Here is a 22,720-nt window from a genome sequence, read left to right on the forward strand (position 1 = left end):
AAATAGACCAGGCAAATTTGAGGGCCAGGTGGAAGTTAGAGGCAAAGCTGATGAAGTCGACGAGCTCAGCACGGGTGCAGGAAGCAGCACAAAGCAGTCGTCGATGAAGTGTAGGAACAGTGGGAGACGGACACCAGTGTAGGCTTGGAACATGGACTGTTCCACGTAGCCAACAAAAATGTAGACATAGCCGGGACCCATGCGAGTGCCCATGAATACACCTTTTGTTTGAAGGAGGTGGGGGGAGCCAAAGGAGAAATTATTTTGAGTGAGGATAAGTTCCGCCAGACAGAGGAGAGTGGTGCTGGAGGGGAACTGGCTGGGTCTGCTGACCAGAAAAAAATGGAGAGCTTTAAGGCCTTCCTGGTAGGGGATGGAGGTGTATAGGGACTGGACATCCATAGTAAAAGTAAGATGATAGAGGCTAGGGAACTTGAAATCATTGAAAAGATCCAGAGCGTGTGAGGTGTCACAGATGTAGGTAGGAAGGGACTGAAGTAGGATAAAACAGAGTCAAAGTATGCAGATGCCGATACAGTAGGGTCTTTATGAACTCTCTTAGATAGGTACCTGGAGCTTAGAAAAATAGAGGGTTATGCGCTACAGAATTCTAGGCAGCTTCTGGAGTAGGTAACATGGTCGGCACAATATTGTGGGCCGAAGGTCTTGTAATGTGCTGTAGATTTCCATGTTCTGTGTTCTATGATGTGAGTTCTGTGGGGCAGGAACAAGCTGAAACAATGGGTCTACCCGGACAAGTGGGTTTGTGGATCTTGGGTAGGAGGTAGAAAGAGGAGGTGCGGGGAGCAGGGACGATGAGGTTGGTGGCAGTAGATGGGAGATCTCTGGAGCTAATAAGGTCAGTGGAGTGAGAGACAATGGCCTGGCGCTCCTTAGTGGGAGGGATAAGTAAGAGGAGGTGTCTGAGAGTTGTCACTGGGCCTCAGCAAGGTAGTTGTCAGTCTGCCGGACTACTACAGCACTTCCCTTATCGGCAAAGTTCCTGCCCCACTGAAATCATATCTACATACCTCGACTCTGTCTTACCCACCACCCCCCACCCCGCCCAGTTCAGTCCCTTCCTACGTACATCCGCGACACCTCACATGTTCTGGATCTTTTCAATGATTTTAAGTTCCCCAGCCCCCATGATCTTATTTTCACTGTGGATGTCTGGCTGCAGTGCACTGCCAGAGGTGATGGTTCAGCCTAATGCATCAGAGACATTTAATAGACTCTTATATGCACATGGATGTGAGAAAAATGGAGGGTTGTGGGCTGTGTGGGAAAGGAGGTTTATATATGGAACAAGTTTATAGAGGTCAGTACAACATTGTGGGCTGAAGGGCCATACAGTACTGTACTGTTCCACGTTTTATGTAAGAAGAGAGCTGAACACTCCTCTGCTGATAGACTATGGGTCCTCTGCTGGCCTCACTGAACTGGAGAGCACACAAGGCTTCCAGAAGGTAGTGACAGGCAACCGATGCACAGGGCGGGACCCCGCTCTTTCTCCCCTGTGTTTAACGTTTCCTGAAGCCAGGCAGTCAGACAATGTGCTAAGGAGACTCCTGTTTAAGGCTGAGGCAATAAATCTAGCCCACTCTGAAAACAATGAATTTTATTCTTGGGATTAAAACAATGTCCAGAAATACCTCTGGATGTTGTTTCAGCGAAATCGAGCAGACCGGATTGCAGATTGTCTTCCTGCCCATTCACGTACAGCGCACGGGGAATGCTGCTTTTTATTTATTGGTTTTTCACTATTGGAGGCTTCCTCTTCCTGCACTGAGTGTACTGATAAGACCCTTCATCTTGTTCCTGTCCCTCACTTGATTGGATTTCGGACCAGCAAGTCGTTTCCTTCAGATCTGTTGTGTAGTCTTGCTGTCAGTTGAATTTTCTTTGTTTCTCGACCCGCAGCATTTCCCATAGACACAGTGAGGGCCCAGAAACCTGCTTCGCTCGGAGCTGTGGGCAGCTTGCTGGGATCCTTCCAGGAAAGGGATATAAATGGAGAGAAAAATGATATTCCAATTTGTTACCATTTTCTTGTCTCTGGGCCCGGTCCGGTTGAAGGAACATCTGGAGAACCCTGGTACTGCAGATGATGGTCACAAGGATTTCTTGAGCAATGAGGCAGGACTGGGCAAAGGGCATGAGAAGTCTCACCATCAGACCCTTGAGAAGATTCAGAGACGCGTTGACACCGAAGTGGGTGGCTGGGGCTTTGAGGAGGTCCAGGGAACCAACCAGCCCTACCCTTACGTTCGCAGCACCACCACCTCGGTTACTTCCAGGAGACAATCGTCATTCACCAGTGCACGGAAGCCCTTGAAGTCCCCACCAAACAGGCAAGTGCTTCTTTTGTGCTGTGTGATTCCATTTGGGAAGAAAATCATTCCCAAAGGATTTTAAAGTGCTGGAGGGAGGCGGAGTGGGTGGGTGGGTGGTGTTGGTGTCCTTGTGCTATCTGTGTGAGGGTTGGAAGCTCTGGGGCAGCCTCAGAGGTCAGTGCCTGGCCAGGGTTAGGGCTAAGATATGGACATTTGGCAGTCACATCCATGCCTTTCCAGGAACATTGGAATGTTGTTTGGCTCAGGAAGCACTCCCGGGAATGGGGCCGCGTAAGGAGTCAGCACTTTGTGGAGAGATCGACATTACTGGCAGAGCTGGTGTGCCAACAACTGTTTCTGGGAGCCTGGCACAACCCCTTCCCTCCGCTAGTTCTCCCTCAGCAACGTGCAATAAGATGGACCCTCGATCTCACATTCTCCTTTGTCATAGCCCTTCACCTTATTGTCTGCCTGCAGTACATTTTCTCTAAAACTCTAACACTTATTCTGCATTCTGTTATTGTTCTTCTCTTTGTACTACCTCAATGTACTGATGTTTTGAAGTGAGTTGTATGGACAGCATGCAAAACAAAGTTTTCACTGTATCTCAGTACCTGTTCCAGCCAGCATGGCTAAGTCCCACAAGCTCTCCTGTACAGAGGGGAAATTTCCTCTGTGTACTTTCATCACAGTGAACAGATAGTTTAAGTGGCACATGGTTTAGAAAGTTAGACTGATCTGTGACTAAGCAAGGATCCAAAATCCGAGGAGAGAGACTGATACAAAGACAGAACGTGAAGGAGAGAGTGTAAGGGGCTTGTCCCTAGAGATTGTCACCTTGAAGATATACAGGCAATAATGTCCATACCGTATCCTCATTCTCCAAGGAAAAGGTTAAAGCATTTCTTACATTTCATAAATAGGAGGCCATTCAGCCCATTTGAGTCTATGCTAGTGCTCAGGATAATCCCATTCGCACACATGCTCACCTGCTGGACTCACCCACCTGTCCCTATAATAGGGGCCAATGCCTTTGGTCGCTGGGGACACAGATGATGTAGGGAGGGGGACAGTCGAGCTGATAATACACATTCTATTTTTCTGTTGGTTTTCTCAGATGTGGGACTGCAGCTGGTAACATCAAATGAAATGAGCTCACCAAAGCTCCGGAAATGGGAACAGAAAATATTTACATGCAACCCAAGATCAAATACACAATTGGGGCAGGAAGAGTTTGAAATGGGAACATAAGCACAAGAGCTTGCCAGACAAGGGCCAAACAAAGTGGCTGTGAAACAGACCAGACACTGGAAGGAGATGAAAGACAGGACTGGGGAAGGAACTAAAACATAGCAATAAAGAAAACCTACAGCATAATACAGGCCCTTCGACCCACAATGCTGTGCCGAACATGTACTTACTTCAGAAATTACCTAGGGTTACCCATAGTCCTCTATTTTTCCAAGCTCCATGTACCTGTCCAGGAGTCTCTTAAAAGACCCTATCATATCCCCCTCCACCACCAGCGCCAACAGCCCATTCCACACAATCACCACTCTCTGCATAAAAAACTTACCCCTGACATCTCCTCTGTACCTACTTCCAAGCACCTTAAAATTGTGTCCTCTCGTATTAGCCATTTCAGCCCTGGGAAAAAGCCTCTGACTATCCATATGATCAATGTCTCTCATCATCTTGTACACATCTGTCAGGTCACCTCTCATCCTCCATTGCTCCAAGGAGGAAAGACCAAATTCACTCAACCTATTCTCATAAGGCATGCTCGCCAATCCAGATAACATTCTTGTAAATCTCCTCTGCACCCTTTCTATAGTTTCCACATCCTTCCTGTATTGAGGTGACCAGAACTGAGCACAGTACTCCAAGGGGGGTCTGACCAGGATCCTATATAGCTGTAACATTACCTCTTGGCTCTTGAACTCAGTCCCACAATTGATGAAGGCCAATACCCCGTATGTCTTCTTAATCACATAGTCATCACAGCGCTAAGCAGTATCGCATCCGTATTGTACTGTCTCAGTACTTCTATATTTGTGTGCAGAGGTACTTTTTTTAATTCGCAGTTATTTTGTAAATAACACTATTCTTTGCATTTCTGGTCAGATGCTAAATGCATTTCATTGGCTTTGTATCTGTACTCGGCACAATGACAATAAAGTTGAATCTAAATATAAATCTAAACCTACGCAGCAGCTTTGAGTGTCCGATGGATTCAGACCCCAAGATCCCTCTGATCCTCCACACTGCCAAGAGTCTTACCATTAATACTATATTCTACCATCATATTTGACCTACCAAAATGAACCACCTCACACTTATCTGGGTTGAACTCCATCTGCCACTTCTCAACCCGGTTTTGCATCCTATCAATGTCCTGCTGTAACCTCTGACAGCCCTCCACACTATCCACAACACCTCCAACCTTTATGTCATCAGCAAATTTACTAACCCATCCCTCCACTTCCTCATCCAGGTCATTTATAAAAATCACAAAGAGTAAGGGTCCCAGAACAGATCGCTGAGGCAAACCACTGGTCACTGACCTCCACACAGAGAGGATTGGAGTACAGGAGCAGGGAGGTACTACTGCAGTTGTACAAGGCCTTGGTGAGACCACACCTGGAGTATTGTGTGCAGTTTTGGTTTCCTAATCTGAGGAAAGACATCTTTGCCATAGAGGGAGTACAAAGAAGGTTCACCAGATTGATTCCTGGGATGGCAGGACTTTCATATGAAGAAAGACTGGATGAACTGGGCTTGTACTCGTTGGAATTTAGAAGATTGAGGGGGGATCTGATTGAAACGTATAAGATCCTAAAGGGATTGGACAGGCTAGATGCAGGAAGATTGTTCCCGATGTTGGGGAAGTTCAGAACGAGGGGTCACAGTTTGAGGATGGAGGGGAAGCCTTTTAGGACCGAGATTAGGAAAAACTTCTTCACACAGAGAGTGGTGAATCTGTGGAATTCTCTGCCACAGCAAACTGTTGAGGCCAGTTCATTGGCTATGTTTAAGAGGGAGTTAGATATGGCCCTTGTGGCTACAGGGGTCAGGGCGTATGGAGGGAAGGCTGGGGCGGGGTTCTGAGTTGGATGATCAGCCATGATCATAATAAATGGTGGTGCAGGCTCGAAGGGCCGAATGGCCTACTCCTGCACCTATTTTCTATGTTTCTAATATGACCCATCTGCAACCACTCTTTGCCTTCTCCGTGCAACCCAGTTCTGGATCCACAAAGCAATGGCCTCTTAGATCCCAGGCCTCCTTACTTTCTCAATAAGCTTTGCAAGGGGTACCTTATCAAATGCCTTGCTGAAATCCATATACACTACATACAGCTACTGCTCTACCTTCATCAATGTGTTTAGTCACATCATCAAAAAATTCAATCAGGCTCATAAGGCATGACCTGCCTTTGACAAAGCCATGCTGACTATTCCTAATCATATTATACCTCTCTAAATGTTCATAAATCCTGCCTCTCAGGATCTTCTCCATCAACTTATCAACCACTGAAGTAAGACTCACTGGTCTATAATTTCCTGGGCTATCTCTACTCCCTTTCTTGAATAATGGAACAGCATTCGCAAACCTCCAATCCTCTGAAACCTCTCCCATCCCCATTGATGATGCAAAGGTCAACACCAGAGGCTCAGCAATCTCCTCCCTCACCTCCCACAGTAGCCTGGGATACATCTCATCCGGTCCCGGTGACTTATCCAACTTGATGCTTTCCAAAAGCTCCAGCACATCCTCTTCCTTAATATCTACATGCTCAAGCTTTTCAGTCCGCTGTAAGTCATCCCTACAATTGCCAAGATCCTTTTCCGTAGTGAATACTGAAGCAAAGTACTCATTAAGTACATCTGCTATCTCCTTCGGTTCCATACACAGTTCTCCACTGTTACAATTGATTGATCCTATTCTCTCACGTCTTATGCTCTTGCTCTTCACATACTTGTAGAATGAGTTAGGGTTTTCCTTAATCCTGCTCATGGCCCCTTTTGGCTCTCCTAATTTCATTCTTAAGCCTCTTCCTGCTAGCCTTCAACAGCGTTTGTACACCATGGTTCCTGTACCCTACCATCCTTTCCCTGTCTCATTGGAACATACCCGTGCAGAACTCCACGCAAATATCTTCTGAACATTTGCCATATCTGGGACGTGTGGTGTCATTGATCATGTAGGCTGCTTTACCGATGCAGGGAGAACTATAGAGAGTGTCCATGGAAGAGAGGCTGGATTTTGTGATGTGCTGAGCTGTGTCCACAAATCCCAGCAGTTTCTTGTGGTCATTGGCAGAGCCGTTGCAATACCAAGCCATGATACATTTGGAAAGCATGGTTTCCAAAGTGCATTTGGCCCAGAACCCTTTAAGCCAATGGTTCACAAAGTTCCCATGGGTTCCTTGGGGGGTGGTGAGAGTTTCTAATGGGGCAATAAAGATAAAGGGAGAGGTCGGGGTTGCTTGGTAATGGGAGGGGGGAACAATGGAGGGATTGCAGGTTTAATTTAAGAAATGAATTACTTATTATAAGCATTTGAAGCTCAATGCCTCAAAACTGACTGCAATCATCATTTAATCAGCTCATCTCCTGCTAACCCACCGTTCTCCTAAACTTTGCTCAAACCATTTTATAGTTGTTGAAAACCAATGTGAAGCTTCTATATTTGGCATATCGGAAAAAATCTGGACTGAAGAAATCATATTATTTCCACATCCGGTCTGTGCATTATAGCCGTTCACTACTGTAGTAGTGTTAGCTAGTACGGTTCCCATACTCGAAGCACCTAGTGATGCAATTCCTGTGAATTAGAGAATGACATTCAATGGGATAAGGTTCAGACTCTGCCCTTTCAAATGGTCTTGGCCACATTTCACTAGCCCACGGCCCACCCAAGATATTGCTGCCGCACTTTATGTACCTTCAGGCAGATAAGTCAGGTTTTGCATGAGCTATGATGATGTCATAACTTTTCCCTTTATTGAGCACAGCACTTGAAGTTGAATTTAAACAATAGGTGATTGACCATGGTCATTAATCCATAATGAAAATGGCAGAAGCAGACCAAGTGAAAAGGAAGTGTAGACAGTATAGTGTGGAGTATCTGAAATATGGAATTATGCCAACACCAAGCAACCAACAGCAGCCAGTGTGTCTGTTGTGTGAAAAAGTTTTTTCACTTGAGGCAATGAAACCGTCCAGGCTCCTTGAATATTTGAAAAGAATGCACTCTGTTAAAACAAACAAGAACTTGGCGTATATTCATTCACTTCATGAACACTTTCCAAAATGGAAAACACTTTGAAACGTGTTTGACAGCACTTCATAACAAAACAGGTTTAGTGCTTCATACAATATTTCATTGCTCAATGCCAAATATGGAAGTCCCCATACAATTGAAGAAGAACTGATTCTGCCAGCAGTAAGGGAGGTTCTGAGTACAGTTTTGCAGAAGTCACCAGGCCAAATAATTAAAGCGATTCCACTCAGTGACAACTCTTTTCAAAGCTGAATAGATGAAATGCCTCGGAATGTGGAAGACGCATTGTGCAACGTACTCAGGACAACAGAATTTGCCTTGCAGTTGGATGAGTTAACTTTGCAAGGCAATGAATATTTGCTTCTTGGTTATGTTCACTTCATAAAAGACGAAAGCATGGATCAAGAATTGTTATTTGCAAGGGGACTAGAAACAGAAATGGTCAATATTTTGAGTTTTTGAGCGATTTTTCAAAGAGAAGGACACTCCGCCCACCAATATTTTTGCTTGTGCCACAGGTGGGGTAGCATCAATGACAGGACATCACCATGGGGTTAATACTTTGTTGAAAAACCTGTACATTACATATTTACCAATCACCGTGTAATTCATAGACAACATCTTGTTGCAGAAAACCAAAGTGGTCGACTGCACAAATCATTAAGTACTGTTATCACAGCAGTAAATAATTCTCCACTACTTTGAGAGCTTTGTATTCAGAAAACTGAACAGTTTGAATGCTTGCTGGTGCAGACAGAAGTCAGATGGCTCTCAAAAGGAAACTGCTTGAGACGCTTTTATGCACTCTTTGAAACTGTGATAAAATTCTTTGAAGACTCGAATGCTTCATTCAGTAATCAACTCAAGAATATTAGGCATGACATTACTTATTTGTCAGAATTATTCATAAAATTTCATGACATCAATCTTCAACTGCAAGGAAATGGTGTGAATCTTATCAAAGTCATATTTCCACACAAATTAACCCCTATTTAAGTGCAACATTGGCCATCGCGACCTTTTCCAGTTTCCAAGCCTGCCTGGGTTGGAAGAGAAAGAAAGAATACCAGATGATAATCTTCAAGTATACTGTGCCCACCTGAGTGAGCATCAGAGAGAAATCAGGCGATCCAAATGCCAGCCTGGGATTTGGATCCATTTGGGAAAATCCATTTCTGAACACTTGCAATAAGAAATTAACAGGAAGGATGGAGGAAGAACTGATCTCACTACAAAATAACTTTAAGCTGAAGCTGAGGTTCAAAAGTTATATCAAGACTTTTGGTTGTAGAAAGAAATTTCTGAATGCTATCCTGAACTGTGGAAAAAAGGTCAAGGTGTTTTTTATTGCCTTTTCAACAATCATATTTAGTGGAGTATGGTTTAATTGCAGTTTCCCACCTTTTTCAAAGCAACGAAACAGACTGCAAATTACTGAACGTGGGGATCTGAGGCTTCTTCTGAGTGACATTCATCCTAAAGTTAGAAGCTGATTTCACTGCACCAAGCCCATCCATCTCATTCAAAGGTGAAAAAGCAATAAAGTAGTGAATAGTTGGACTACTAATGTGCACTCTAAAAAATTATTGATGAAAATTGTTTTACTGTAATTAAATAAAATAATTTATTTGCAGCCTTGAAATTATTTGAACAGTTTTGCAATTATTTGTCACTGCTTTGGATCTGCAGTTCTTATTTTCTTTTGCTATGCATCGTAAATCAAAATTCTTTATAGTTTTTATGTTAATGGCCAGAAAGGGAGAGGTGAATGCCAGGGGCCAAGAGCGTGATGACCCAAAGAAGTTTGTGAACCACTGGTCTAAACCTTTCTTATTCATATACAGTCTCTGTCCAAATGTCCGAAAAGCATTGCAATTGTACCCACCTCTGGCGGCTTGTTCCAAATACCCATCACCCTGTGTGAAAAAGCCACCCCCTCGGATCATGCTTAAAATCTTTCTCGGTGGTCAAGTACACAACCAGAGCAGAAAGAATTTGTGAAGTGAATCATAACTCTTTACTTGTAGTTCAGCACCCTGGATGCAGTTCCTGCGTCAGACTCAACAAGAAACAGATTTCCCAGAACCTCCCTAGCCATAAATAAGTTTGTATTTATTCGTATATCCTCCCCACTCCCGTTGTTTAAACACATCTTTAAGTCCTTGACATCTTGAATTTCTGCCATTGTCATTCCAGGTGAGAGAGCAGTTTGCTCCTCTCTGTTGGACTGTGTCTCAGCACAGGACACTGTCTGATTTCGAGGCACAAATGGGCTCTGGGCAGGATAAACGGGTACAGAAATGGTGGTTATGGGCTGGGGTTGATACTACCCAGGGGACCAGGAATAACTGGAGACACAGGAGACTGCAGATGCTGGAACCGGGAACAACAAACAATTAGATTGTTGACGCAGGACCTTGACCTAAAACATCAACAATTCCTTTCCTCCCACATTTGCGACTTGGGCCTTTGAGTTCCTCCAGCAGATTGTTTGTAGCTCCAGGAGTAATTTTCTTACTGTCCTTGCAAACTGTATAATGGCACACTTTTCATCTATAGGAATCGGGGAGGGAAGGTGGGTCTCAAAAAGACAGCAGCACCAATGCTGCTGCACTCTCTCTGCTGCACTCTCTCTCTCTCAACACTGCTGCACTCTCTCTCAACGCTGCTGCACTCTCTCAACGCTGCTGCACTCTCTCTCAACGCTGCTGCACACTCTCTCAACACTGCTGCACACTCTCTCAACGCTGCTGCACTCTCTCAACGCTGCTGCACTCTCTCAACGCTGCTGCACTCTCTCTCTCAACGCTGCTGCACTCTCTCTCTCAACGCTGCTGCACTCTCTCTCAACGCTGCTGCACACTCTCTCAACGCTGCTGCACTCTCTCAACACTGCTGCACTCTCTCAACGCTGCTGCACTCTCTCAACACTGCTGCTCTCTCTCAACGCTGCTGCTCTCTCTCAACACTGCTGCTCTCTCTCAACGCTGCTGCACTCTCTCAACGCTGCCGCTCTCTCTCAACGCTGCCGCTCTCTCAACGCTGCCGCACTCTCTCAATGCTGCCGCACTCTCTCAACGCTGCTGCACTCACTCTCTCAATGCTGCTGCACTCTCCCAACACTGCTGCACTCTCTCAACGCTGCTGCACTCTCTCTGCTGCACTCTCTCAACAACGCTGCACTCTCTCAACGCTGCTGCACTCACTCAACACTGCTGCTCTCTCTCAATGCTGCTGCACTCTCCCAACACTGCTGCACTCTCTCAACGCTGCTGCACTCTCTCTGCTGCACTCTCTCAACACTGCTGCACTCTCTCAACAACGCTGCACTCTCTCAACGCTGCTGCACTCTCTCAACACTGCTGCACTCTCTCAACACTGCTGCTCTCTCTCAACGCTGCTGCACTCTCTCAACGCTGCTGCTCTCTCTCAACGCTGCCGCTCTCTCTCAATGCTGCCGCACTCTCTCAACGCTGCCGCACTCTCTCAACGCTGCTGCACTCACTCTCTCAATGCTGCTGCACTCTCCCAACACTGCTGCACTCTCTCAACGCTGCTGCACTCTCTCTGCTGCACTCTCTCAACACTGCTGCACTCTCTCAACAACGCTGCACTCTCTCAACGCTGCTGCACTCACTCAACACTGCTGCTCTCTCTCAATGCTGCTGCACTCTCTCAACCCTGCTGCACTCTCTCAACACTGCTGCACTCTCTCAATACTGCTGCACTCTCTCTGCTGCACTCTCTCAATGCTGCTGCACCCTCTCAACGCTGCTGCACTCTCTCAACGCTGCTGCACTCTCTCAACACTGCTGCACTCTCTCAACGCTGCTGCACTCTCTCAATGCTGCTGCACTCTCTCAACGCTGCTGCTCTCTCTCTCAATGCTGCTGCACTCTCTCAACGCTTCTGCACTCTCTCAACACTGCTGCTCTCTCTCAACGCTGCGTGGGACTCGCAGACTGATTTATTATGCTTACGTCTGCAGTAGAACTTAACCCAGGATGAGCTGAGACTCGCCCACTGATTCCTTGTGTCAACATTGTGGCATCTACTTCCCCTCTGAACGGTGACACTTGTCCAGCTGATATTTTCTGCGAATCAGGGAACATTGGGCTTCCTTGAAACTGTTAGATTTCCAGATTATTGCTTTTATTGTGTTTTCTTTGTAGTTGTAGAGGCATAGAGGCAGACAAACAAGCCATTTGGCCCATCTAATCCAAATACTGACCCAATCTTCTGCCTAGTTTCAGCTCGTTTCACACTTGTACCACCCTCTGAGTGAAGATACTTCCCCTCAGATTCCCTTTAAATATTTCACCTTTCTCCCTAAATCTATGACCTCCAGTTCTCGTCACACCCAACCTGGGGAGAAAATGCCTCCATGTATTCACCTCATCCATACCCCTCATAAAATTGTATACCTCTGTAAAATCTCCCCTCATTCCCCTGTGCTCTCGGGAATGAAGTCGTAACCTATTCAACCTTTTCCTATAACTCAGATCCTCAAGTTTTGGCAACATCCTGTAAATTGTTTATGCACTAGTTTAAATTTACTTATATCTTTCCTGTAGGTAGATGGCCAGAACTGACCACAACATTCCAAATAAAGCTTCACAAATGTCTTGTACAATTTCAACATATCATCCCAACTCCTGTACTCATTGCCCCTATTTATGAAAGCCAACGTGCCTCTCTTTATAACCCTCTCTACCCGTGATCCCACTTTCAAGGTATTGTGGATCTGTATTCCCAGGTCCCTCTGTTCTACAGTCTACTTCAGAGGCCTACCATTCACTGTGCAAAGTCTTACCTAGTTTGTCTTCCCAAAGTGCAAAACTTCACACTTATTTGCATTAAATTCCTTCTGTCATTTATCCAAAGCAACACACACAAAATGCTGGAGGAACTCAGCAGGTCAGGCAGCATCTATGGAAATGAATAAACAGCTGGCATTTTGGGCTGAGACCCTTCTTCAGGACTGAAAAGGAAGGGGGAAGATGCCAGATTTTTTATGTGTGCTTTGATGCTGTTTCATAGAAGCATAGAAAACATACAGCACAATACAGGCCCTTTGGCCCACAAAGCTGTGCCGAACATGTCCCTACCGTAGAACTATCCAAGCTTTACCCATAGCCCTCTGTTCGTCTAAGCTCCATGTATCCATCCAGGAGTCTCTTAAAATACCCTATTGTTTCCGCCTCCACCACCACTGCTGGCAGCCCATTCCACATACTCACCACTCTGCATAAAAAACTTACGTTGACATCTCCAAGCACCTTAAAACTATGCCCTCTTGTGCTAACCATTTCAGCCCTGGGGACAAGCCTCTGATTATCCACACGATCAATGCCTCTCATTATCTTGTACACCTCTATCAAGTCACCTCTCATCCTCCGTCGCTCCAAGGAGAAAAGGCCAAGTTCGCTCAACCTATTCTCATAAGGCATGCTCCCCAATCCAGGCAAATCTCCTCTGCACCCTTTCTATGGTTTCCACGTCCTTCCTATAGTAAGGCGACCAGAATTGAGCACGGTACTCCAAGTGGGGTCTGACCAGGGTCCTATATAGCTGCAACATTACCTCTCGGCTCCTAAACTCAATCCCATGATTGATGAAGGCCAATGCACTGTATGCCTTCTTAATCACAGAGTCAACTTGTATAGCAGCTTTGGGTGTCCTGTGGACTCGGACCCCAAGATCCTTCTGATCCTCCACACTGCCAAGAGTCTTATCATTAATACTATATTCTGCCATCATATTTGACCTACCAAAATGAACCACTTCACACTTATCTGGGTTGAACTCCATCTGCCACTTCTCAGCCCAGTTTTGCATCCTATCGATGTCCCGCTATAACCTCTGACAGCCCTCCACACTATCCACGACACTTCCAACCTTTGTGTCATCAGAAAATTTACTAACCCATCCCTCCACTTCCTCATCCAGGTCATTTATAAAAATCATGAAGAGTAGGTGTCCCAGAACAGAACCCTGAGGCACACCACTGTTCACCGGCCTCCATGCAGAATATGACCCGTCTACAGCCACTCTTTGCCTTCTGTGGGCAAGCAAGTTCTGGATCCACAAAGCAATGTCCCCTTGGATCCCATGCCTCCTTACTTTCTTAATAAGCCTTGCATGGGGTACTTTATCAAATGCCTTGCTGAAATCCATATACACTACATCTACTTGTTTCATTACTTGTTTGTCTGTAAACTTTTAGTAACTTGTAGTATATATTTCGTTCCATACTTCTGTAGTTTTTTTTGCCTGTAGAGCTGAAGTATGACTCAGTCAGTATCCGTTCACAGGTTTATCTAAACTGGTTCAGACTGGTTTGCAGTATAAAATGGCTTTTCTCTTTGGAGGGAAGGAGGATGAGGTGTGACTTGATGAAGGTAGACAAGATGACAAGAGGCACAGCTGGAGACTTTTTCCCAAGGCAGAAATAGCTAATACAAGCGGGCATAAATTTAAGGTGATTGGAGGAAAGTTCATGGGGTTGTCAGAGGTAGATTTTTTACATAGCTAGTGGAGGGTGTCTGGATCGTACTGCCAGGAGTGGTGGCAGAGGCAGATACATTAGAGACATTTCAGAAACTTACACCTTTGTAGATAGCCACATGGATGAAAGAAAAATGGAGGACTCTGTGGAAGGGAAGGGTTAGATTGATCTCAGAGTAGATTAAAGGGCCAGCACAATGTATGGGCTGAAGGTCCTGTACTGACTATATTCCACATTCTATAAAAGGAGAGCATGTGCTCAAGTTCCTTTGGTACTTCATTAGTTGCCTTACTTGTTGGTGCGGGCTGTCCCTGTCTGATGATGAACATACAATAAAACAGTTGTAACCATGAGATTTTCACCTCATTCTTGACTTCTGAAAAACTTCTGGACAATAGAGATGTAGCAAAACTTTATAGGAGGAACCTTCATGGCCAAAAACAGGAGAGCTCAATTTTCAGGCTCTCTACTAAGACTGGTATTGTGCCTTCTGTGGAAAGATAACTCGCACCGTCAACTACACTGCAAGAACTCACCCACATGTTACCAGACTGAGCAGCATTGCAGCAAGATGCAATTAATCTGCATAGATCCCCTCTGACGGCAGTCCCTGGGGTCGAGAGTGATGACGTCCTGCACAAAGTGTAAAGGGGCCACATTAAACCATGCCATACTGTCCAACAGAAGAGCTGATTTCGTAAATGCTTCATCCTCTTATTGCAAGGAATATTCTTTACTCCATCAGGAATCATGTGGCAATGACACAGGACAGCCTCGCTTCCCTGTAGTTTTCCTGACCTAAAAATCAGACTTATGAATATTGGGCAAAAAAGAAGTCTAACTGCTGAATGAACTCAGTGGATCAGAGCACCTGTGGAGGAAGACAGATGGACAGCAGTGATAATGGAAAACTTTGAGCATTTCTTCCCCCTCCACCTCCACCCCCACCCCACCCCCCAGATGCTGCTCTGCTCACTGGGTTCCTCCAGTAGAAGGTTTCTTTTGCTTCAGTTTCCAGCATCTGCAATCCCTAATGTCTACGAAGGTTGTGTCCTGGGGCAAGAAAGGAACAATGGAATGGATTTTGAGGAGAAGATTAAATCTTGCTACTGAATTGAAACTCACTGGGCTCCGGTTTTCCCAGTGAAGAGCTTGGAACAGAGACAGGCTGAAAATCTGCTCTTCCAGCATGAGATTCTATTCCCACCCCGTTGTGTCCACCAGTCCCAGCACCTCCTCACTCCTAGCACCAAACTTGCCTTCAACAACGCCCCTCTCCCAGCACCAAGCCAGAGGGGAGAAGGTTGGGGAAGGAGATGGTAGACTGGGAGTTGAGTGTTGGGTGGTCAACAGTCCAGCATCATGAGGGAATATCCATTTTGCTATGGAATTTATTGTCCTCAGCAGACGACCAAGTGACGAGCTGGGCCAGTTTTGAACCAGCTACTTCAGGGACTGTTCACCCACCCAACAGATCCAAGGCCCCACGGGCAGGGATCCTTCTCAGTAGGTGCTGCTGGGAACTGGATGACAGCCGTGAGATTTTAGAGGTTTCAACACATCAAATTTTCAGCTTGGAAATTGCAAGGTGTAAGGCAGAACAACACCCCCATTTTCCACCCCTTATGTCTGAAGGAAAACATTGGCATCTGAGTGTAGATACAGAGCCAACTGCCAACATCTTTACAGCTGATAAACAAACGTTTATAAATAAAGTATAAATCCATCAGTAGGCTCCCTGACCTTCAGCCCATTGCTTGCATTGTGATTGATTTTTAGTTTCTGGAGAATGCAGAACAATGCAGTGAGGTTTGCTTAACTGGTTGAACAATACACTCAACATCCTCAGGGCCTCATACTCCACACAAGTTACATGAAGGGTTAGGATTGAACCTGTGTCACTGGAGCTGCAAGACAGCAGCTCTACCTGCAGGGTCACAGTGCTGCCGTAGTTTAACTGGGTATCACATGAAAATTTGACCAGTTTGCAATGGGGTTCTGATCCCAAATGCTGAATATTGACTCTTTCTTACATCAATCCCCATTAAACAGGTTCCCTCCCCGTCAACAACAATTCTTACCCACTCCCAAGGACAGTCCTAGCTTTACAAAACTCTGAATTGAACTGGAAGCTTGCTGCCAAAAATATCCAAGACACCAGAACTGAGAAAGCTCCTCACTGGCTCATCCCCCCTTACCTCAGTCCTGATCATCAGCTCCACTGAAATTGGAATGATTGATCTGATATCTCGGGAGGTATCGATTGATCAGATAACTCATGAACCTCTCCTTAATTTCCCAGCCCAGTCTTCTATTGTCAATACCTGGAGAATTAAACATCAAAAATACCAACTCTTTTATTTTCAGCCTCGTCTACAACTCTTGGCTGTTAAGTCATCCCCTAAAAAAATATTATGGTAATTAAATATTTAAGCATCATTATTTCACTTAATGAATCTAGAGAAATTCCACTGCTTTAAATATGCTGTATAGTACATGGGAAACTTTATTTATTCATTCAGAGTATCTGGGTGTCACTATTCATCATCATCGTCAGGTGCCGTGCCCAGTTTGAGCTTTGACTGCCATGGCCCACACACTTCTGTTTCGGGTCAAGAGGATCAATTCATTGGTATTCATTTCCAGTTCTCTGGCTGCTGTCTCCATCATCATTTGTCTTCGTCTTCCTCTTGCTTTCTTCCCTTCAATCTTTCCCATAATTACCGTGCATTCTAACTCCTCTTTCCTAATCACATGTCCAATGAAGTCACGTTGCCTTTTCATGATCTCATAGATTATTTCTCTTTTTGTGTTTGCTCCGTTCATGACATCCTCATTAGATATTCATTTCGTCCATGATATTCTTTGTGTCCTCCTCAAAAACCCCATCTCTGCTGCTACTATTCATTTCCTCATGTTACTAGATATTGTCCAACATTCTGAGCCATATAACATAACTGGATAAACGTAACATTTCAGTATTCTGAAGAGGGTTGTCATGCCTAGTTTAGTATTGGTCAGTATACTCTTCATTCTCATAAAGGTGTCTTTTGCCATCCCTGTTCTTCTTTTGATGTCTGAGTAGCACCTGCCATCTGATGTCACCCAGCTTCCTAAGTAGCAAAAGTCCTGTACTTGTTTTATGTCTTCCCCGTTTATTCTCAGCCTGCAGATAGGACTCTCCTTCTTTTTGGATATCACCATACATTCTATCTTTTTGCAATTGATAGATAGACCCATTTTCGCACTTTCTTCAACATCTATATCAATTAAGTTTTGTAGTTCTTCCTCCGTACTTGCAATTAACACAGTGTCATCTGCATATCTGAAATTATTGATGTTTTCACTGCCAACTTTGATTCCCAAGATGTCTCTTATTTTTTGTACTATTGTTTCACTGTACATATTAAATAAATCAGGGGAGAAAACACACCCTTGTCTAATGCCTCTCTTGATTTTCGTAAACTGACTCACTTCTCTGTCTATTCTTACAGCGGCATTTTGTTCCCAGCACAGATTTCTGATTAGGCGGAGGCCTTTCGAATCTAGATCTAGAGTTTTCTGTAATATTTCAAATAACTTACTGTGCTTCACTTTATCAAGTGCTTTTGTGTAGTCGATAAAACAAACAAATCTTTTTGCACATGAATAGCTCATTCTGATAGTATCCTTAACATCAATATTATATTATCAATATAATCAACCCTTGTCTTTCACAAAACCACATTGTTCTTTGCTTATTTCAGCTTGTATCTTACTTTCAGCTCCTGTCATCAAAATTCTTAGAAGTGTCTTGGTGATATGACTCATTAAACTTATGGTCCTATGTAATTCACATTCTATTGCTCTAGGTTTTTACCAGTGATATTCTTGATTTGTTGATGTAACTTTTTTGGATCAGTAATAGGGATTCTTTCTATTTGCTCATATTCCCGGTTTAACCATCCTTCTTTGGCTTTTTGACATAAGCTTTTAACTTTTTTTTAATCTAAGGACTTATGTTCTATAGGATTTGCTTTCTTCCATCTCCTTTCTTCCATTAGATTTTTGATTTCATAGAAACATAGAAAATAGGTGCAGGAGTAGGCCATTCGGCCCTTCGAGCCTGCACTGCCATTTATTATGATCATGGCTGATCATCCAACTCAGAACCCCGCCCCAGCCTTCCCTCCATACCCCCTGATCCCCGTAGCCACAAGGGCCATATCTAACTCCCTCTTAAATATAGCCAATTTCATCTGTCATCCATTTATACTTTGTGCTTTTTTCCTTTTTAGGAATCACTGACTTTGCTGATTCTACCAAGGCATCCTTTAGAGAGTTAAATTTCATTTCTACATGATTGCTATCATCTTCAACAGATTCTATTTCTAGACTTTGAAATCTATTCCTTACTTCAATTGTAAATTTTTGTCTTAAGTTTTCTTCTTTAATTAATTGCAAGTAGTCAAGGGATTGTTCAGGTTTTTGCTTCTTTAGTTTTTTAAGTTTTACTTTTACATGACATACTACTGGGTTATGGTCACTATTACAGTCTGCACTTGGATATGTTTTGCATTGAGTCACTGAGTTACTAAATCTTTGGTTTATAGTAACAAAGTCAATTTGATTTCTAGTGTTATCACCTGGACTTTTCCAGGTCCACAAGCATCTTGAATGGTTTTTTTCATAATGACCTGATTATTCATCTTGCACCATTCTACCCATTTCTCAGCTCTTTCATTTCTTTCCCCTAGTCCAAATTTTCCCATGGTATTTCCGTCAGCACCTTGTCCTACTTTAGCATTTAGATCTCCCATGACAATAACAATATCTTGAGATTTGCATCCATTCTTTGCTTGTTCAAGCTCTTCATAGAATTTATCTATATCCTCATTTGTTCCATCTGTTGTTGGTGCATATACCTGTATACAGGTTTCCCCCGCCATCCAAAGGTAGAGCATTCCTATGAAACAGTTCGTATGCCGAAATGTCGTAAAGCGAAGAAGCAATTACCATTTATTTATATGGGAAATTTTTGTGAGCATTCGCAGACCCAAAAATAACCTAGCAAATCATGCCAAATAACACATAAAACCTAAAATAACAGTAACATATAGTAAAAGCAGGAATGTTATGATAAATACACAGCCTATATAAAGTAGAAATACTTTTCCACAATCATTACTGCACTGTTCTCTGTAGCGAAAATCTCACGCAAGCGCTGTTGGCAAAAACACGGTGCAAGCGCTCTCCAGTAACCTTTAAGCTATGAAGCTGCCAAATCATACCAAATGACACATAAAAATACACAGCCTATATAAAGTAGAAATAAGGTATGTACAGTGTATTATCACTTACCGGAATTGGTTCAGCGCCGAGCACACTGATGATGGTGTGTTAGACTGAGTTTGGATGGTGCAGTGGCTCCCACCCTCCAGGCCGCCAACTGATACCGAACCGTGAAGCATGCAGGCGTGCAGCGGTAGCCGGGAAGCACACAGCACACCTTTAAGAAAAAAAGCCGAAATAAACATGCTAATTAATTAGGTGCCACCCGGCACGTAATTGTCGGCCCAGATCAGTGCCGATTTCCGATTGCATCACCTCTGATTTGGGGAGACAATTACGTGCCGGGTGGCATCTAATTAATTAGCATGTTTATTTCGGCTTTTTTCTTAAAGATGTGCTGTGTGCCTCCCAGCTACCGCAGCATTCTCCACGAATCGCAGAGTGGTGGGACACTGGGGTGTCATCTCGTCATCTGTTTCCATTAGAGCAGGCAGCTCAACTTCTCCTATGACTGCCTGCCTTGATGTCGAAGGTCGAGGTTCGTCGCCTGCTGTGGCTGATGTGGAAGGCTTACTTGACTGCTGAGCCTCGCGCATTTTTCTATCATACAGTTCTTTGTAAGGACTCAAACCATCCTGTAAATATCCCCTAAACCTACGTACCCTTTCAAAATTAAAGTCATACTTTATCATTGCAGCAAAAATCTCACGCAGTTGCTTCACGTTCAGTTCGCTATTGCATTCGGTTTCGATTGTTATCCTTTCTTCTTCCAATTGCATCAGCTCTTCATCTATCAGTTCTTGGTCATGGGATGCCAAAACCTCTTCAACATCATCTTCGTCAACTTCCACAAGCCAAACTCACTTTGTCCTTGCTTTGTTCACCATGATAGAAACGCTTAATTATGTCTAGTTTTACGCTAAGTGTAACACCCTTACGAGCTCTTTTAGGCTTTTCCAAGACCTTAGAACTCATCTTGCAAATGGCTGCTCACAGGCATGTATTTAAGCAATGCTGGCTAGAATGCCGTTCCGAATCCGGGGGAGAGTGGCTGCTTGGGGCACGCGCGCTGCTTTTTTTTTCGTAACAGTGAAGACACCTTCTGTTAGTGAAAACAGGGTACTAATGTAGGTCTCTTGTAACAGTGAGGTTTCGTAAAGCGAACGTTCGAAAAGCGGGGGACACCTGGTAGTTGCTAAATCAAATGGTTGTCCTCTGCATCTAACAAGGAGCACTCTTTCTGTTATTGCCCAATGTTCTAAAACACTTTTTGCCATGTTTTCATCCATAAGAATTCCAGCTCCATTAGTATGGGATGTTCCACAAGAATAAACTAGTGTTTTATTTCTAATCTGACATGTTCCAGCACCTATCCAACGAACTTCACTAATTCCCATGATGTTAATCTTTAGTCTTTCCACTTCATTTATCACATTGTCCAATCTTCCTGCTTGATGTCGGGTTCTTACAGTCCAAGGGGCAATAATTTCTTTTGAGTTACTTGAATTTTATGAGCAGTAGCTTGATGGCGGTCGGGGATCCCCTGCTGACCAGAATCAACCCTACCAAGCGAAGCATCTTCAGAATTGTCTTGAAGATCCTCCTGCTCCCAGGGCCGCTCTGACCCGGAACGGTAGCACCTGCAAGGGCTCCTGCTCAGGATATGAGCAAAGGCCGATGGCAGATCCGGCAGGTTCAGTAACTGAACTTATGACGGAGAAGGCAGATGAGCTAGGACCTTAAATGTCAACAGCTATAGCATAGGCAGATGAACATTTGGGAAGAGAAATGGCGATTTCTTTAGTTCGCCCAACGGTAGGCAATAGTAAACCACCATTGCTATTTGCTAAGAAAACCATGGTTGAACTCACAAATGTCACTTTTAAGGAGAGAATTTAATGTTCAGTCCCGTCTTTAAATGGTCCTGCTAGAACAGTTTTAATTACAGTTACATTATTGTGATGTAGAAGCCATGAAAAGGTTAAACCCAGTCAGGATAACAGCGTTTCTTCCCACAAGTACATTAGGTGTCGGCAGATATCAAGGTTCAACTCCGCCAAGGATGGTGCCAAGCCCAGCTGTGAAAGGCGGTGGGTTGGACGTGGGGCTGGCATCTGAATCCTATAAAATTCCACAGAAACACCAAGAAGCTCCAAAGACCTCATTCCTGGGAGAGGATGCACCAAGAAGATGGGCCACACTTGGTGACGTAGTGAAAGACCGGCCCAGGAAAGAGGACTCTGATGAGCTGTTGTCAGTGGCCTATGCTCCAGTAGGGGTGATGGGCTTAAAGAAGAAGATACCAGAATTAACTCCCAAATCTCCTTTTTCTCTCTCCCTCTTTCAGGAACTGGTGTGCCTTTGTGAAGTCGAGATTGTCCACTACTGTGGTTTCATGTGGAGTGGAACGGTTTGTCCAAAGGCCAACAGAGCCCTGTGTCAACTGCCAGAACACAGTGTAAGTACCATATCACTTAGATGTCCTGAAGTTAGTTGTTCTGTGTCAGCAGAACAGTGCAAAGGCATAAAATCATTATAAAATAAATAAATAGTGCAAAAAAAGGAATAAAAAGGTGGTATTCATAGGCCGTTCAGAAATCTGTCAGCAGAGGGGAAGATGATGTTTCTAAGTTGTTGAGTGTGGGCTTTCAGGCTCCTGAACCTCTACCCTGATGGGGCAGTGAGAAGAGGGTATGTGCTGGATGGTGAGGATCCTTAGTGATGGATGCTACCTTCTTGCAGCACCTTTTGACGATATCCTCAACAGTGGAGAGGCTTGTGCCTGTGGTTCAAACTCCGAACCATTGTGCAGACAAGGCAAAGGAACCCATTAGATCACTCCGAGAGTTTCATTGCACAAGCCAAAGAGGATGGGTGGACTGCTGCAGATTTGAAGTGATTGAAGAAGGATGGATATGTGATGGAGGGGTGACTGAGGGTTTGAGGAGTGTGGGTGAGGAAGGATTGTAGATACTGTTAATTAGACAAATTGCAGTTCAGTAATGGTAGGGGCAGATGAGATGCCAAGGGTTGTACTGAACATTCCAGTGGACAGCAAGGAATTGATTGGGCCTCAGTCAGGGGTGTAGGTCTCCCAGTGAGAAAGAGCAGCTTGGTTTTAGTTTTGTCAGTGCTGCACTCGGGAAGTTTGGCCTTCCCAACATGAAACCACGATGCAGGTAGTTCAGGGAAGGCTTTGGCCACAGAGGTCGGGATTGGGACTGTTGGGTTCCCATCACTGCACAGTGATGATGACCGGGGGGAAATTCTGAGCCATTCTGGGGGCTATGCTAGCAAAGAGGCTGGAGGAAATGTTCAA

At 44.4% G+C, this 22,720-nt stretch overlaps 1 protein-coding gene across 3 annotated transcripts in view; it reads left to right on the forward strand.

Annotated features, from left to right (window-relative positions):
* Positions 1 to 1,852: 1,852 nt before the first annotated feature.
* The window catches only part of mmrn2a (multimerin 2a), a 45,737-nt gene continuing 24,869 nt past the window's right edge, over positions 1,853 to 22,720 (forward strand). For all 3 annotated transcript variants that reach the window (XM_063070733.1, XM_063070734.1, XM_063070735.1), the window contains exons 1-2: positions 1,853 to 2,354; positions 21,749 to 21,859. In XM_063070733.1, the coding sequence (XP_062926803.1) occupies positions 2,014 to 2,354; positions 21,749 to 21,859 (452 nt within the window). In that variant the 5' untranslated portion in view covers positions 1,853 to 2,013. The remainder of the gene's footprint in view (positions 2,355 to 21,748; positions 21,860 to 22,720) is intronic.

This window comes from Mobula hypostoma, chromosome 18 (genome assembly GCF_963921235.1).
Source record: "Mobula hypostoma chromosome 18, sMobHyp1.1, whole genome shotgun sequence".
Lineage (NCBI taxonomy): Eukaryota > Metazoa > Chordata > Chondrichthyes > Myliobatiformes > Myliobatidae > Mobula > Mobula hypostoma.